The sequence below is a fragment of the Aulonocara stuartgranti genome (assembly GCF_965226115.1).
Source record: "Aulonocara stuartgranti genome assembly, chromosome: 8".
NCBI classification, from domain to species: domain Eukaryota; kingdom Metazoa; phylum Chordata; class Actinopteri; order Cichliformes; family Cichlidae; genus Aulonocara; species Aulonocara stuartgranti.
Window position 1 is genome coordinate 16,302,522 of NC_138959.1, and position 14,933 is coordinate 16,317,454.

At 40.6% G+C, this 14,933-nt stretch overlaps 3 protein-coding genes across 5 annotated transcripts; 1 reads left to right on the top strand and 2 right to left on the bottom strand.

Annotated features, from left to right (window-relative positions):
• Positions 1-314: 314 nt before the first annotated feature.
• Positions 315-1,848, bottom strand: LOC309712636 (uncharacterized protein). The gene is made up of 3 exons (XM_082543594.1): positions 1,757-1,848; positions 1,330-1,528; positions 315-1,237 (listed from the first exon to the last, which is right to left on the bottom strand). Exons 2-3 carry the CDS (start codon positions 1,517-1,519, stop codon positions 516-518), a joined length of 912 nt encoding a protein of 303 aa, XP_082399720.1. The 5' UTR covers positions 1,520-1,528; positions 1,757-1,848; the 3' UTR covers positions 315-515.
• A 713-nt stretch (positions 1,849-2,561) lies between these two features.
• On the bottom strand, positions 2,562-7,798 carry pkmyt1 (protein kinase, membrane associated tyrosine/threonine 1). 3 transcript variants are annotated; one of them, XM_082543590.1, is made up of 9 exons: positions 7,648-7,796; positions 6,450-6,496; positions 5,958-6,366; positions 5,554-5,791; positions 5,188-5,461; positions 4,996-5,102; positions 4,741-4,913; positions 3,394-3,611; positions 2,562-3,291 (listed from the first exon to the last, which is right to left on the bottom strand). In XM_082543590.1, the coding sequence occupies exons 3-9, from the start codon at positions 6,324-6,326 to the stop codon at positions 2,919-2,921; spliced, it is 1,752 nt and encodes a 583-aa protein (XP_082399716.1). In that variant the 5' UTR covers positions 6,327-6,366; positions 6,450-6,496; positions 7,648-7,796; the 3' UTR covers positions 2,562-2,918. The 3 variants fall into 3 exon arrangements, with proteins under 3 accessions (XP_082399716.1, XP_082399717.1, XP_082399715.1); XM_082543591.1 differs by lacking the exon at positions 6,450-6,496 and having other exon boundaries at positions 5,958-6,350; positions 7,648-7,798; XM_082543589.1 differs by lacking the exon at positions 6,450-6,496 and having other exon boundaries at positions 7,648-7,792.
• A 12-nt stretch (positions 7,799-7,810) lies between these two features.
• On the top strand, positions 7,811-13,520 carry LOC309712638 (elongin-B-like). The gene is made up of 4 exons (XM_082543597.1): positions 7,811-7,911; positions 8,684-8,818; positions 10,207-10,315; positions 12,464-13,520. The coding sequence occupies exons 1-4, from the start codon at positions 7,909-7,911 to the stop codon at positions 12,574-12,576; spliced, it is 360 nt and encodes a 119-aa protein (XP_082399723.1). The 5' UTR covers positions 7,811-7,908; the 3' UTR covers positions 12,577-13,520.
• The last annotated feature ends 1,413 nt before the right edge of the window (positions 13,521-14,933 follow it).

Here is a 14,933-nt window from a genome sequence, read left to right on the forward strand (position 1 = left end):
CTGAGGTCCTCCAAAACAGTCTCAGTTTCCCATCTGGGTCTTTGGTAACATTAATAACCCATACCTGCTAAAGAAATATGTTACAACATCACAGAGTAATCAAATTAAATAAGTGACCCTGAACTGAATAAGTAGAAGAGATCCCAATTGGTGGATATATTTTAGAAATGAGCTGTGGCTTCCAGTAGGTGCCTTTAAGTCTGATGATTCAGAACAATACAATTTTGGTTTTGAGACTGATTCAAAAGAAATTGTGCACCCGTCTCAAATATTGCAATGGACCACACAGAAGGACCAAAAGAATTTGATCAGCTAATTATTTTATTTGGAGATCACAATACAGAAACACACTACAGACTCCATGCTTCAAAATCTAGTAATGGAACAAACAAAATCTGACCAACAACAGCAGCTCAGGAAAACACAAGTGCTCCCTAAGAGGCAGTCTATTCTGTGAAGAAGGCACATTAACCTCTTTATATGTTTTTAGCTGACCTCGAAAAACCCACCAGCCTTCACAGATGAGTCTGCTGGTGCTTCTTTAAGTTACTTGAGTGACTGAAGCTTTTCCCGCACTGGCTGCAGGCAAACGGCTTCTCTCCTGTGTGGTAGCGCAGGTGTACTGTGAGGTACCCCGACTGGCTGAAGCGCTTGCCGCACACCGAGCAACAGTACGGCCTCTCCCCTGTGTGCACCCGGTTGTGTTTCTTATAGTCACCTGCATGCCTGAAGGTGCGACCGCAGAGAGAGCAGCTGTAGTGTTTTCGGACGTTTCTCTGCAGTTTCTCTGCTGAGGACGAGCAGCCCACTTCTGTGTTGGTTTGGTTTTCTTCTCCGGCATCGTTTGCACTGATGTGTCTCGCTGGCTCCTGTACGTCACGTTCTGAATCAATGTAGAAAACTGCAGACTCACCTCCGAGTCCTGCAGTGCTCGTTGATGGATCGCAATAAAAATAATTCACAATACGCAAGCCATCGTTATCTGATGCAGGCTCTACTTTCGTTTTCTGGTCATTTTCAGAATGCAGAGGTGCAATGAAGGGTCTTTCGTGGTTTAATAGTGAGGCTGACTGTCCATCATGTGTCTTTGTTTTCAGATTTCCCAGGCTTTCTGTTGCACGGTCAGGGGAAAAGCAGGAAGCACCTAATGACTCAGTGTCTTTATCAACAGGGATGACCACCTCTTCTTTCTCTTTCATGTCTGCTGGGATGGATGCAAACATTTCTGGCACAAATCCTGCAGGAAGACACACATTAAACTACTTTAAAAAAGTTTAAATCCAGCTGTTTCACCACTTGTACTCACAGCTGGATCCTTTGTTTTCTTACCATTGCTCTCCAGGTTAATTCTGTCTTGCAGCTCCTGCAGTCTCCTCTTCAGACTCTGATTCTCTCTCTGGGTTCTGGCAGTTTTCTCCTGATACTCGCACACAGTTTCTTTCACCACATCCAGAACCTCCTGTACTACTTTAGACAGGAGCTTTTCCACTCGAACATTAAGGCGCTCAATTTTGGCCATCTTTAAGGACTAAGAAGACAAAAAATTAAGGAGCATATTTAACAGACTTTTGCAGGATGCAACATGTGTTCTGCACATTTCCACTTAGATAAATGAAAGAAATAATGGCGATTGGATATTTATGCAACAAAGAACAACAACAACAAAAAATAGCAGAATGTATTATTTAAGAGGAAAGCAGAAAAAACGGGAGTGCATTTTTACTACCAGTTATTAACAAGCCGAATGCTCACATACCTTGAGTTTAATGCGATCCCATGAAGCATGCGCAGTCTCAACAGCCGCTCAAACTGCAATCGTGAATTGTTTAAAATATTAACACTCATGCAGGTAATCGTTTCCCTTTAAAATGATTCCTGCAGGTAGATTAAAAATGGCAGCCAGTGCGTCCGCCGAACATCTTTGTGTGAAGCTTTTCCTGCTGTAAACCGGGTCAGGTGTTAAAACGGTTTAATAAACAGCGCGATAGCAATAAAGCGGCAGCGTCCTCTTCATGGGTTTGAAGCGTTCCTGAGGCCCGTTGCTGCCACCTACTGGTAAGGGCTCAAAACATAACACCACAAAGCTGTACTGCGTTTACTAAAATTCAAATATACTGTACCTCAAACATGCACTATGAAAAATGTGTTTCTGTTGACTGTCCTATGGGCTCAAATTGTGGTCATAAATATTTTGTACTTGTAAATCAGAATGCGTATATATATTTGTGCATCTGCAGATAAGAATTTGTGTGTGCGTAAGAAAAAGATTTGTGTGTGTAAAAATATTTACACAAGTTACAAGTTGTTTTTGTTAAGGTCTGGTTACAGATACAAAGCAAAAATATATATATATAAAAAATACGTGTGAAACTGCACTCAAGTTTCAACTTACAAGTACGAGTTTTGACCCGAGTTTTCTTCCTTTCAGCTGATTGGTCAATGTCTTGTCAATCACAAATTTAACTATCCAATCAGAGAACAGATGACTACTCTCAAAGGATAGCCTGTTATATCAAACTGTAATGTGCACAAGTCTAGAGAACAAAGAAACACCAGTCATGTCGTATTTTGAGGTGCTTTATAGTCACAACATGCTCCACAAGTTCAAACTCTGCTAGCTTTGTTTTGTATCTCACGAGGTAAACAACGCAGAGTCACAGTCACAAGTCGTTTCAGCAACTGATTACACTGGCACAAATCAAAAAAAGAAAAGAAAAGTGTTCTAAGGTCTGAGTACACATCCAACCCTTTTCCCCTAAATTCATTTTTTGTTTCAAATGCACATTAAAAGAAGCTGTTACAAAATGGCAAAAAAAATATTTACAAGCTAGTAAACTTATTACATTAATACATTAGGTCTTTGTCACATTACATTTTTCGCACAAAAACTCATGAATGAGATAAAGGCAGTGTTGTGTTCATCGTTCCCCCTCCAGAGCCGTTTCTTCGAACAAGCTGAGCAGGTTCTTTGGTTCCAAGCTGGGTCGAGGAGGTACGACCTCCTCCACTTGGACCCAGTTGCGCCCACGCCGCTGTGAGGACTTGGTGGATGGAGAGTGTAAGCTCTGGAAGGGGTCTGCGTCCAGCTCGGCATGTATGGGACTCACTTTAGGTGTCAGTGTGCGGCAGGAGCCATTAGTGTGGATGCTGGAAGGGGTCTGAGCAAGTTTACATGAGAACCAGCCACTAAGATTTGAGTGAGTGGGTGTGTGGGCAGGACTCTGGTGATAGCGCATTGGCGAGCCCGGGAGAGGCGTGGATGTGCTCTCTACAGACAATCTGGATTTTACCCTGTGACATGAAAACAAAGGAAGATAAAAAAGGAGAGTTAAACAGAACAAATATACTCACTTAAAAATTTTCTTCCATCCTATTGATGCGATAATTCTCTACCTTTGTGAGAAGGTGGGGGACAGTTCTGGGTCTGTGGGATGAAAAAACACTGCATCCTCTTCTGGGGTCCCGGAGTCAGTATGCATGGCACTGAGAGGCAGGGTTAAATCCCTGTCCCAACTGTCTTTAGGAGGAGTGCAGGGAGCTGGATTGTTCCAATGAGGGAGGAAGGGCAAGCGAAAGAAGGAGAGGAATCTACACCCAAAGGAGACTACGATCTATGAAGAAAAGAAAATATAGAAAAATGTATTTGTCAAGGTTGAGGAAAGTAAACTTTAAAGGCTGAAGTTTGGAATTGGCCAGGCTAAATTAACTTCAGGACTGATTCACTGGATTAGAGATTTTCTAACTGATCACCTGAAAAGCTTTGTATTAATCATGTTTTATTTGGTGAAACCATTGTTAGTACGGGGGATCCTCAAGGGTGTGTTCGATCACTATTGTTATTTTCTGTTTAAATGACATGCAGGGAATGTGAAAATGTTAAAATATGCTGATGATTGTCTTTTGTTTTTATAGGAACTCTAACTATTTTGTTCAGGTTCATAGGTTGAAAGAGAGGTTTAAATCTTGTTATTTGTTGATTAATGTCCACAACACGTGTTTCACTTGAATAACACAGACCCGATGGACAGGTTTTCCACTTTATATATATTGATGGCAAGATCAACTTTATGATTAATGCTTTATCCATTTACAAGGAAGCTAATCAGAGATTCATTGTTATCAGGACGTCAAGAGGTTTCGGAGTTAGGCACAACGTTTTGGAAAGAGTTTGTCAGCTTGATTTTACGTTCAGTATCTCAGCCTGGTTTGGTAGCCTGACTGTGGCAAACAGGAACACAATAGCAAAATAAACAGGATTGTCAGAATTTCTGGAAAAATGATTGGTTGACAACAAACTTTATTGGCTAAGCTGTGTCATCAGACCATCTTCAGGAAAGCTCGGTCTATTGTTGCTGACCGTGAACACCCCCATTATTCTGACTTTGAATTAATGTTCTCAGGACAACTTTATAGGATCCCTCTAGCTAAAGGGGTATAAGGGATCATTTGTACCAAATGCAATCAGCATGCTAAATAATAAGATGCTGTGGTGTATTTCTATAGTTGTATTGAATTTATAGATATGCATATCTATGAATGTGGGCCGATATCTCCCAGGATTCATGAACTGATTGGTTGATTTGTGGCTTGGTGAACCGAAAACAGCTGCCCATTATGTGGACAATAAAGTTATTCTATTTTTAATGCTGTGGCATCCTTACAAGGACATTTTACTAAACTGTTAATCAAAATAATCAATCCTAAAAGATTAATATTTGAAGGATTTAGTGATTCTGTTACCTGACACAGGGAGGCCAGTGTCAGCATCGTCTCAGCAGCCATAAGATACATGCGTCTCCTCCACCTGCGTTTCCTAACAGAGGGGAGGGCAAGAAGCTCAGAGACTGTGGGTCTCTCAGACGGCTCTGGGGCCAGCATCATCTGTAGGACTGTCTGAAGCTCCTCTGACAGGCCTGCAATCACACATGGAAGTTTAAAAGAAAAATCATTATATCAGATGAGGAAATTGATGAGGCCTCCTAGAGCAGATCTCACCGTTGGTAAACTCTGTGGGGAGACAGCCTCGCCTGAGCTGCTGCCACCCCTCGCCACCATTTGGAACCTCGATATTACAAGCAAGCTCCAGTATGGAAACCCCCAAACTAAATAAAAAAGGATGCGATAATATTTAGACACTTATTTCAAATCAGATCAGTCACATCTGTACATAATGAATCACATATGTACCTGAAAACATCTGCAGCAGGTCCATACTCCCCACGCAGCAGCTCGGGGGCCATGTATCTGGGATCACCCTCCTGAACATCGTCCTTTGATTTCTCCCCTGCAGCTCCCATCTGTTTGAGCTCAAGCAGCAGCCCGAAATCGCCCAGCTTCAGACGACCAGAGGCGGTGATGAGGACGTTGGCGGGCTTGAGGTCCAGATGCACGAAGCCATGAGAGTGTAAGTGCTGCAGTGCTGAGAGGAGATCGCACAGGTAGGCCCAAGCAGCAGGCTCGTCTGTTTACAAGCAAAAAACACAAGTCAGCATGAACGAGGATGTAGAAGTTTTATACAAAATCACAGCTGATACAAACTGTTTTTGGGCAGACCTGGGCCAGGAGGCTGGTTCTCAGCGTGATGCAGCAAGCTGGTGCTGCACAGCTCTGTCTGGATGTAGAGTCGGCCGCACTCCTCCCAGGCAGCCACGAAGTTCAAAATATGAGGGTGAGGACACAGGTGCTCGTGATTCCTGGCTTCCCTGACGCTCCGATTCCTCTCACTGTTACCCCTGAAGCGCTGAGCAGAGCGTTTGACTGCGTACTGATGACCATCTCTGTTGCTTTGCACCTGGAGAGAGAAAAGAAAATATCCAGAAATTACAACTTTTGGAAAAATAAACAAACAAATACTTAAAATCCTGAATTTTCCAGTTTCCTTGATGTGAAGAAACAGCAACACCAAATATATTATGTTATTATATAGCCCTCTTTATTTAAATCTGTGTTTTGCTCACCTTGTAAACTTCTCCAAATGATCCCCTCCCCAGCAGGCCCAAGTTAGTAAAGCACTGATTGAAGTAGGACTGCTGTTTGCTGGGATCATACGCAGAATTTGGAGATTTACTGAGGGAATTAGACAGGGGTGTCCAGGGGGATTGATGCTGAGGAAACATTCTGCTCAGCGGGGGGCATCCTTTAGACGGTGGCAGCGGAGGCAAAGAATTTGAGAGACGAGCAGGGGAATAGTAGGATGAGTTTGACGTAGACGACGAGGAAAAAGGCAGCCGGCGCTTTTTGAGAGAGAAGGACTGCTCCGCGTGGGAGAAGTGGGTTGGAAGAGGGAGAGCCACCCTCGGCATTGTAGTTTCCACCGCCACAGACATTGTGTCGACCTTTTCTGTTCTTTACTATAAAGACAGGAAGCTGTAACAGTCAAAAGTAAAAATTGTAAACATAAGCAATACATACAGCTACATATATGTAGATGTGGTGAGAATTTTACATACACTCTCTTTTCATAGTTGAATGATTTAACAGCATACATCTTAAGTGGCTGTAAAAAGGAAGAATTGGGTAAACGAGTTTGGATTTATTTTAGATTTTCTCTAATACACACAAGGTCAAGAGTATATTCCGCCACTTATATTTGGTTAAATGTCCCTGAGCAAGTTGCACCTCGATTAGACCCCTTTGGTACCCATCAACAAGCATCTGGCATAATTGTGGTTGGATATCTGACCACTCGTCTTGACAGAATTCATTTAAATTAGTTGGTTTCCTGGCACAGACTCTGCTTTTAAGCCTAATCAGTACATTTTCTACAGGGTTGATGTCAGAGCTTTGGGAAGGCCATTCCAGGTTAGCCTGCTTTATCCATTCCTAAACCAGTTTTGATATGTAATTGGGATCATTGACAACACAAGTGAACACACAGGATTACAGAAAATCCCAAATAAATTCAAACTTGTGCACCCAGTTTTTTGTTTTTGGTAATTAAAGATGTTTGCTGCACAATCCTTCCACCCTGGAAAAACAACAGTTCAAATAAATCATTAAAATCTCCAATTCAACATGGTATTCATTCCCACATTGGGTATTTATAAATTTCCTCACCAGAACTGGAAGTTGATTTTTTTCACAACTAGTGCTCAGTTTTAATGGTTTCTTTTCATCTAGTTCTCCACAGAGCAAAGGCAAAAAGGTATTATTTATGAAGACTAAAAAAAACAAACAAACAAAAAAATGGGTCTTTCTAGACTGATCCCCACCCATTTAGCACTACTCCTGGTACATCTGGTTTGACAGGTTGTAGAGCTTTTGTCTGATATCGGTATCGGCACAGTCCTCTCGATCCATTGATACTAAACCCATTTGTAGGAAGACAGGTATTCCTTTTCCCAGCCCAGCCCCTGGCGTCAGGGGGAAAGTAAAGACCCGCTGATAAAACACAACTGATTAATTTTTCCAACATAACTTTTCGCTTTGTTAACGTAACATTACTCGAAGCACAAATACTGTCCATTAGTTTATAGCAATGACAACTGTCACCGCAGCTAAACACCTGTGGCTAACGTTAACCCCGGGCGGAACAAAACAAACATGACAACACAGCCTGATTAGCTGGCTAGCCCGCGAGAAGATAACTTACTCTAACTGACATTTTATATTTAACTATTTAATTAAAGCGGAATTAAAAAACGTTACCTCGCAGACCATAGTCCACTTTTGACGACAGGTTTCAAAACAGCGGTCTTCTATCCAAACCCTGCGCGTACACCCTTCAAGCGTCAACCTACCTCGCGCCAAATTCTGAAACTCTCACGTAGCGCTGCGTAGCTGGTCTCCGTGAATACGGAATGTACGAGTTGCGCATGTACATTGCGCAATATCCGAGAGCAGTGCAGTCTGGGCTTTTGCTGCAAAACACAGAGCTGGCGTAACTGGCTAGCTAGCTGACCACTTGAAATGGTAACTTTAATATTATTGCCGATTAGTTCGGGAGAGTCGTACGTAGATTTCGACACTCTGTTAATGTTCGGCGATGTGTTCAAACGTATTAACGTGATAATAACAGCGGATACTGTTGGCTATAGAAATGTTAATTTCACTTTTGCTTTGCTAGCTTAGCCTTTCCATCCATAACCGAGGGGGTGTAGCTAGCGAGGGAACTTAGCTCAGCTAACCTTGGAAATGCTGTAACGCTAGCTAGCTAATTAATCCAGGCAATATCATGTGGTTAGCTGAGTGTGTACTGTATTTGTCAGACCTATTCCGTGTGTTATCTAGGGCTGTTTTCCACCGAACTATCAAAACAGTTGACGTGTCGGCTAATATCGCGCTAGCCCAGAGCTACGTCTGCTTCACACTGTTCACTGTTATTTGCTAGCGTATGAATAAATGAAGTGACACTTATCAGAATATCTATTACAGAATCCGCTATCAAATTTTCATGTAATATAACCTTTTAAAAATCTTCGCGTTTACTGTACAGTCAGGTTAGGTGTTTAAGCAGTTTCGGATAGGCATGCAATATTAACGAGTTTCGTGGCCTAATGAGATGTTTTGTCTAGTAAAACGGGGTTATTGTTGGTCATAATATATATTTACTCAAGAACTATATTTTTGTGGATAGACGTTCTTAATGTGGAGTAACGTTTCATAGAACCCAATCCTCAACTTCTTGGTAAATGAGCAACTGTAGCTGGTTTTTACATTGTGTGCCCCCCTTTTTTCCTTTCAGGACGTGTTCTTAATGATCCGGCGTCACAAGACCACAATCTTCACAGATGCCAAGGAGTCCACCACTGTCTATGAGCTGAAGCGTATTGTCGAGGGAATACTTAAAAGACCACCCGAGGACCAGCGACTCTACAAAGTGAGCTTACAGCATCAGAAAGACTAAATTGCACTTTAATTTTGCCAGAATGTAGCCAGTGTTAATGTTAACATTCACAGTAGTTGAATATTACCCCAACAAACTTCAACCTCATGGTAAATATTGGTAATTATTGACCTATTTCAAAATTACCATTGAATAGGAAATTATCAGAAAAATTTGCAGTTGTGGAAAATCTATTTAGATTCTTTTACCTATGACAGATTTCTGATCCCTTTCAGGCAGGTTTTTAAAAGCTGGCATCTGATGTGGGACATTGTTCTGTGCTCATATTGCTTGATCTCAAATAGCTTTTCTAACCTGTGGAGTTTCACAAGGCTCAAACCTGGGCCTATTACATCCTTCCTTTAGCTGGGATCGTTCAAATCTTTCGGGGGCATTACTTGTCATGTCCATGCTGAAATGTCTTTTAAGCCTCACCAGCTGGATAGACTGTCCACCCTAGCTAATTGTTTATAATGATTTAATGTTTGGCTTTCCAGCAGTTACCTTGTTTTAATCTTCAGTGAGACTGAGACCAGGATTATAACTCCTCCTAAAATATATTCAAGAACCTGTCAAGTGATTGCCTCCTTTTGTTCATCTTTGAAGGCTAGTGTTTGTAATCGCTCTGTAATATTTTATGTCATTTTCTGGTTTCTTTCATTAAAGGAAGATTTCCAAATTGTAAGCTATGGTCTTCCATGCTGGACTGGAGAAAATTGTTCATATATTTGTGTCTTCGTGCTTATATTACTGGAACACCCTATTTACCCGCTTAGATTAATCATCTCTTTCATACCTCCAAATGATAAAAAATGTTGCATCCAGACCCTAATACAGACGTGCTCACATTCTCTTTGTTTTATGCTCTTTACGTCGGCTCACAGTTGATTTTAGAATTCGTTTTAAAATTCTCATATTTACATACAGAGCACTAAATCAAGCTCAGACTACTAATCTCAGTTTCTCATTAAACACACTGCTTCGCACTTGCTCAAAATACATTAGTTGTTCCTCATATAAGATTGTAGACTGGGGTATAGAGCCTTTCAGTCTGTGGCAGCCAAGACTATGGATCAGTCTGCCACTCCAGCTATATTTAGCTCGCTCTTTAGACTTCATGGAAAAGTCGTTGAAACCTTTTTGGTTTAAGTATTTAGATTGTGTTGTAATATTTTTGGTTTTGTATTGCTATTGAACTATGTTTTAAGTATCTAATATATTTTATTGTGATTATTCCCAGTTTTCACTTGTTTTCCTGTGCAGTAATTTGTAACTCTGTAAATAAACATTGCTTACTTAAATATTTTCTATCAGAAACACGCTCTGCATATTAGTTGGACTATCTTCTTAAATTCTGAGGTCATGATATTTTTGTATTACAGGATGATCAGCTGCTAGAGGATAGCAAAACTCTGGGTGACTCTGGATTCACCAACCAGACTGCCAGACCTCAAGCCCCAGCTACAGTCGGTCTGGCCTTTCGTATTAATGGTATGTTGTGGTTATGCTGTTTGTTTGGTTTTAAAGATCAGGGGTACACTACACAGCAAAAATGAGTACATTCCTATGAACCATTGCTTAAATATCTTAGTATAAAAATCGTTCTCAGAGTTGAACTGTCATGTATTTACTCTTTATTTAAAATCAGAACAGTTTAGAGTTACAGTGTTAAAGTAGCGGTGTAGTGGTTAAGACATGTGAATGACCTTCTGAGGAGACACAAATCCTGCCTCAGGGGGTTGCAAGCTTGTGTACTGCCAGTGCGAGCCCGGATAAATGGGAGGGTAACGTCAGGGAGGGTATTTGGTGTAAAATCTGTTCTAAATCAAACATGTGGCTCCCTCTATTAAGGCGGCTTCTTGGGAAATAAGGGAGCAGCTAAAAATACCTCAGTTTACTTTATTAAAATACGGGCTTCACTATAGGAACTCACCTATAGGAAACACACGTTTTATTACTGAGATAATTTGAGATGTCCACCTTTACATTTGGTGGATGATACCATTGTTCCTTGTTTTTATATAGAGATGTTCTTCCTTTCTTTAGAGACAGTTTCTTTAACATGGAGAGCCTGTGTTGTTCTCTTTTTGTTATAAAAATACCCCAGTAGTGTTTTCTTGGATTTGAGTCAGGCAACATACTTGGCCAGCTTATAGTTTCACTGTTTTCTCCTTAAGGAACTAATGTGTCATGTTGGCAGTCTGCTTTGTTCATGTCAGATGCGCTGGTGTTTTTATGTGAACCTAACTGATTTATTTCCATTTGAGCAAAGAAAGGACTCAAAGTATTCGCAAGCAAGCTATCTTTTTATTTCTTTAGGAAGGGTGAATCTGAAGTTTTTGTTCTGAAGCTCAAGTAAGGGTTTTTATTTATTCCCCAGGTTGTGATGCTTGGAAATTGACATTGTGCAATCTCCTTCAAACTGTCACAGAAACTCTGCTTTCCTCTGATAAGTCCTGTGCCAAATTAAAGGCATTTTTCCTTTTCTTTTGCACAGTTACATTATATAAGTAGTGCACTGGCCGTAGCATCATTCTGGGAAGACAGACACTCAAGCACTGTTGCTTGTTCTGTTGGCTAAATTACTTCCTCAACATGTCTTCAAGTTCTCCAGAGCCCTGATAATGAACTGATCATTTGATTCAGGTGTGTTGACCCAGGGTGATACCTAAAACCTGCAGGACACTGGCCCTTGAGGCCCAGAGTTCCCCACCCCTGTTCTAAAGTATTTGAGTTGAAGATTCATAAAAGGTTATATGCTACATGTAATCTTGGAAACAGTGTAATTATTGAGAAGGAATAAAATTTGAGAATCAAGTGATGTTCTCAGTTCTGATGTGTACTAAATTTTCCTCTGTCATAAAGAGTAGTTTTCCGTTTTACCAAGAAGTATGACTCTTTTTTTTTTTTTTATGTTAGTAGCACGACTGGTGGAAAACGTTTGTGCTATTCTCTTTTAATAAACCATCACTGATCTCATTTAGCAACAGTGTTTTTCAGTAGACAACCATGATGAATGACTGACTAATCCATTCTTTTGCACTGTAATCTGTGGTCTTCAGCACAACAACATGTCTACTTTTCCATTTTTTTTTTAAATATATATTTATTTATTTTTTAGTCTTTTTGCCTCTCATACTGTATTTATTTAGGAAATGAGAGGTGGCTCGAGACTTTTGCACAGTACTGTAAATCGCATCACTGAATGAGTGTATTGTGTGTCACTCAAAAGAAAGCTTCAAGGTAACTTCTCCTTCAAAACTCATTCCTTAAAAATTAAGGTGTGATTTTATTCTGTAACTAACTCAAGAAGACTCATTGTAGATTTTCAGCGTGGATTTAACAGCAGTTATATTTAAGAGCATGCACAAAGGGCCCTCAGCGGCATTAAAATGTGTTGCGTGTAACCCGAGTCCCCGTGCCTTAAAGCTGTGGCTCAAATTATGCACTTCTACCTTTAAGTGCATTGAGCAAAGCTTGTCCTTAGTTACACGAGCATGAATCTGTTTTGAAGGATTTTCCCCTGGATACACTTGCTCTACAGTAATGATTCATTTCAGCAACCTTTTATTATGTGCAGCCACATTAAACTCTGCTGTCACGATGGAGCTCATGCTTCCTTGTCTCTGTGCCCTGCAGATGAGATGTTTGAGCAGCTGCACATCGAGGCCTTTTCCAGCCCCCCGGAACTCCCTGATGTGATGAAGCCTCAGGACTCTGGTAGCACTGCTAATGAACAGGCAGTGCAGTGATGGCAGAGGCAGGAAGCGAGCATCGGCGGGAAGGATGGAAGTGGCAGTGTGCAGATTAACTGCGGTGAAGAAGTAGCGGGGTGGAGGATGTGTAAAATAGTTTCATTTGATTGGATGGGGACGTTTTAGGTAACCAAGCCGATCCATGTTACCTTCATGTTGTCATCTCAACATCCCCCCCACACGTTTTTGTTGTTTTTTTTGTTTGTTTGTTTTTTAACTCTATTGATTTCCACATCACATGCAGTTCAGCTCCTTGAATTTGCTCCTAAGCACCGAGTGAAGAAGTTGGTTTGGAAAGTGTGATTGTGTGTATGCGTGCGTGTGTGTGTGTGTGTGTGTGTGTATGTGTTGAGTTATTCTAATTATTATCATTAATATTTTGGAAAGGGTGGAGGCGTAGTTGTGTGTCACAGTGCTCTAGAATTAACATGCATGGGTAAGAGTCCAGTGTGTGAATCAGCAAATGCATGAACAAACTCAAAACAAAGGCTTTACATTCACAGAAGCAGATAGACCTACCACTGATTCGTTTCTCTGGTCTGATTCCCACTTTTCGTTGTACATTTCTGATTCGATCGTAAACCAGGAAGAATGTCTGTAAGATAGTTGCGTTCATTTTTGTTTTCATCATCATTTTGTTTCTTCGGTTTGTTTCACGCGTTAGTCCCTTGTTGTGTTTCACGCACTGAGACCAAAGGCAGGTACCTCTTGGACAGCAGAGGGATTATTTTTCTTCTTCTTTAGTTGTTTGGTCAAAGGATATTCTGTCTGTGACATACAGTATATACACAGGAGGAGCGTTTCTTGTGTTAAACTTTTCATTTTGTAAATGCACACATCACAAGTCACCAACACTTACGTGGCATCTTCCCCTTATTACACATGCATAGCCTGTAACTGTGATCTTGCTTAATTAAAAGTTTTTCCTGTTTGGTTTTTTACTCTGACTGCTTTTTGATTTGTTTGTTTTTTTATGTTTTTTAAGTTTGTGTCAGTATTTAATGAATAAATCAGTAATTCAGTGTATTGATCTGTGTTGGAGGCACTGGGCAGGGCTGTAGCAGTGATTCTTACAACCATGTAAAGCCTGAACCATGAAATAATTTCCAGAAAATTTTAACTTTTTGACAAAGGAGTGTTTATTGATCCTTGACAAATTAAAAAAAAAAAGAGAACTTAAATATTAAATTGCATATGTGAGTTCTAATTTGCATCATATTTGCTTTTTCATTTGATTTATGTATCGCTCAAAAAATGTGTTTCTGTTTTGGGGGTAAAATCGAAATCACTGATGATGTAGAAGTCACAAAACTCATATACAGGTGTGATAGTGACGTTAACAATGCCTCTGTCCAGCCCATATGTGAGCCGGCATGCACAGTAAGCAGGTATAACAAATTGTCATATTTAAATTGTATTATTTACACTTGTGCTTTTTATTCTGTGATATGTTAAAAACTGTGAAACTGCTATTTTCTTTCTGGGATTTGTAGAACAGGATGGACAGTTTTTCTTTTATAATATAGATTCACTGTAAAATTAAAGCTCAAATCAACAAAAACGCCCCCTTCAAACCTCCAGGAGGTATCCAAAAAGCACCAGGTTTATTTTAAGCTGTTGATATTTGGTCCTAACTTCTACACTAATTAAAATTCTCCAAAAGGCATTGCCAGCAAAAATGTAGTGTAGAGGTCCAGTTAAGTGACTGGAATGAGTCACTTAATGAGTTGTTTTTCACCATATCACTGTCATGTTAAAACAACCTGAAGCTGCAAGAGTGAAAAGCTTACCTGGAACCAGAGGAATGCAGCAGGGCTTAGGGCTTTGGACATTTCGTAGCAGAAAACGCCACAAGTAGAAATTATGGCATTAAAGATGATTTTAGTTCTATTTAGGGTCCATGAGAGTGAAACACAGCTGATGCACAGCTGCCAGACCTCCACCTGTAATACGACCATAGGTTACTACGCCCTGCAGTGGCACGTCTAAACATTAACCGTGAAAGAAGTTTCTGCATCACCACCACCATCTGAGTATAGTTAACATTACATCACTAACCTTAACATAATTTACCAGTGTCGTGCTCCTTCAAAAGTCTGACACATTCATTCTTAGCCTTTATTTTTCTAAATAAAGCTTTTGTCATAAAACAATCACAAAAATGGTGTCAGGGAGCACTCTCATACAGAGTCCAGGTTTTGATCTGTGGTGATTTTAGGAAGGGCTGTTGGTTTGGGCCTCTGTACCTTGGTCCCGTTCTGCCACCTTTTCTGTCCTGCTAGGTGAGACCAGTGCTGTCAGGGAGCGCTGGGAATGGATTTGGTCTGCAGCGATATTAAGGTGAGTGATACATG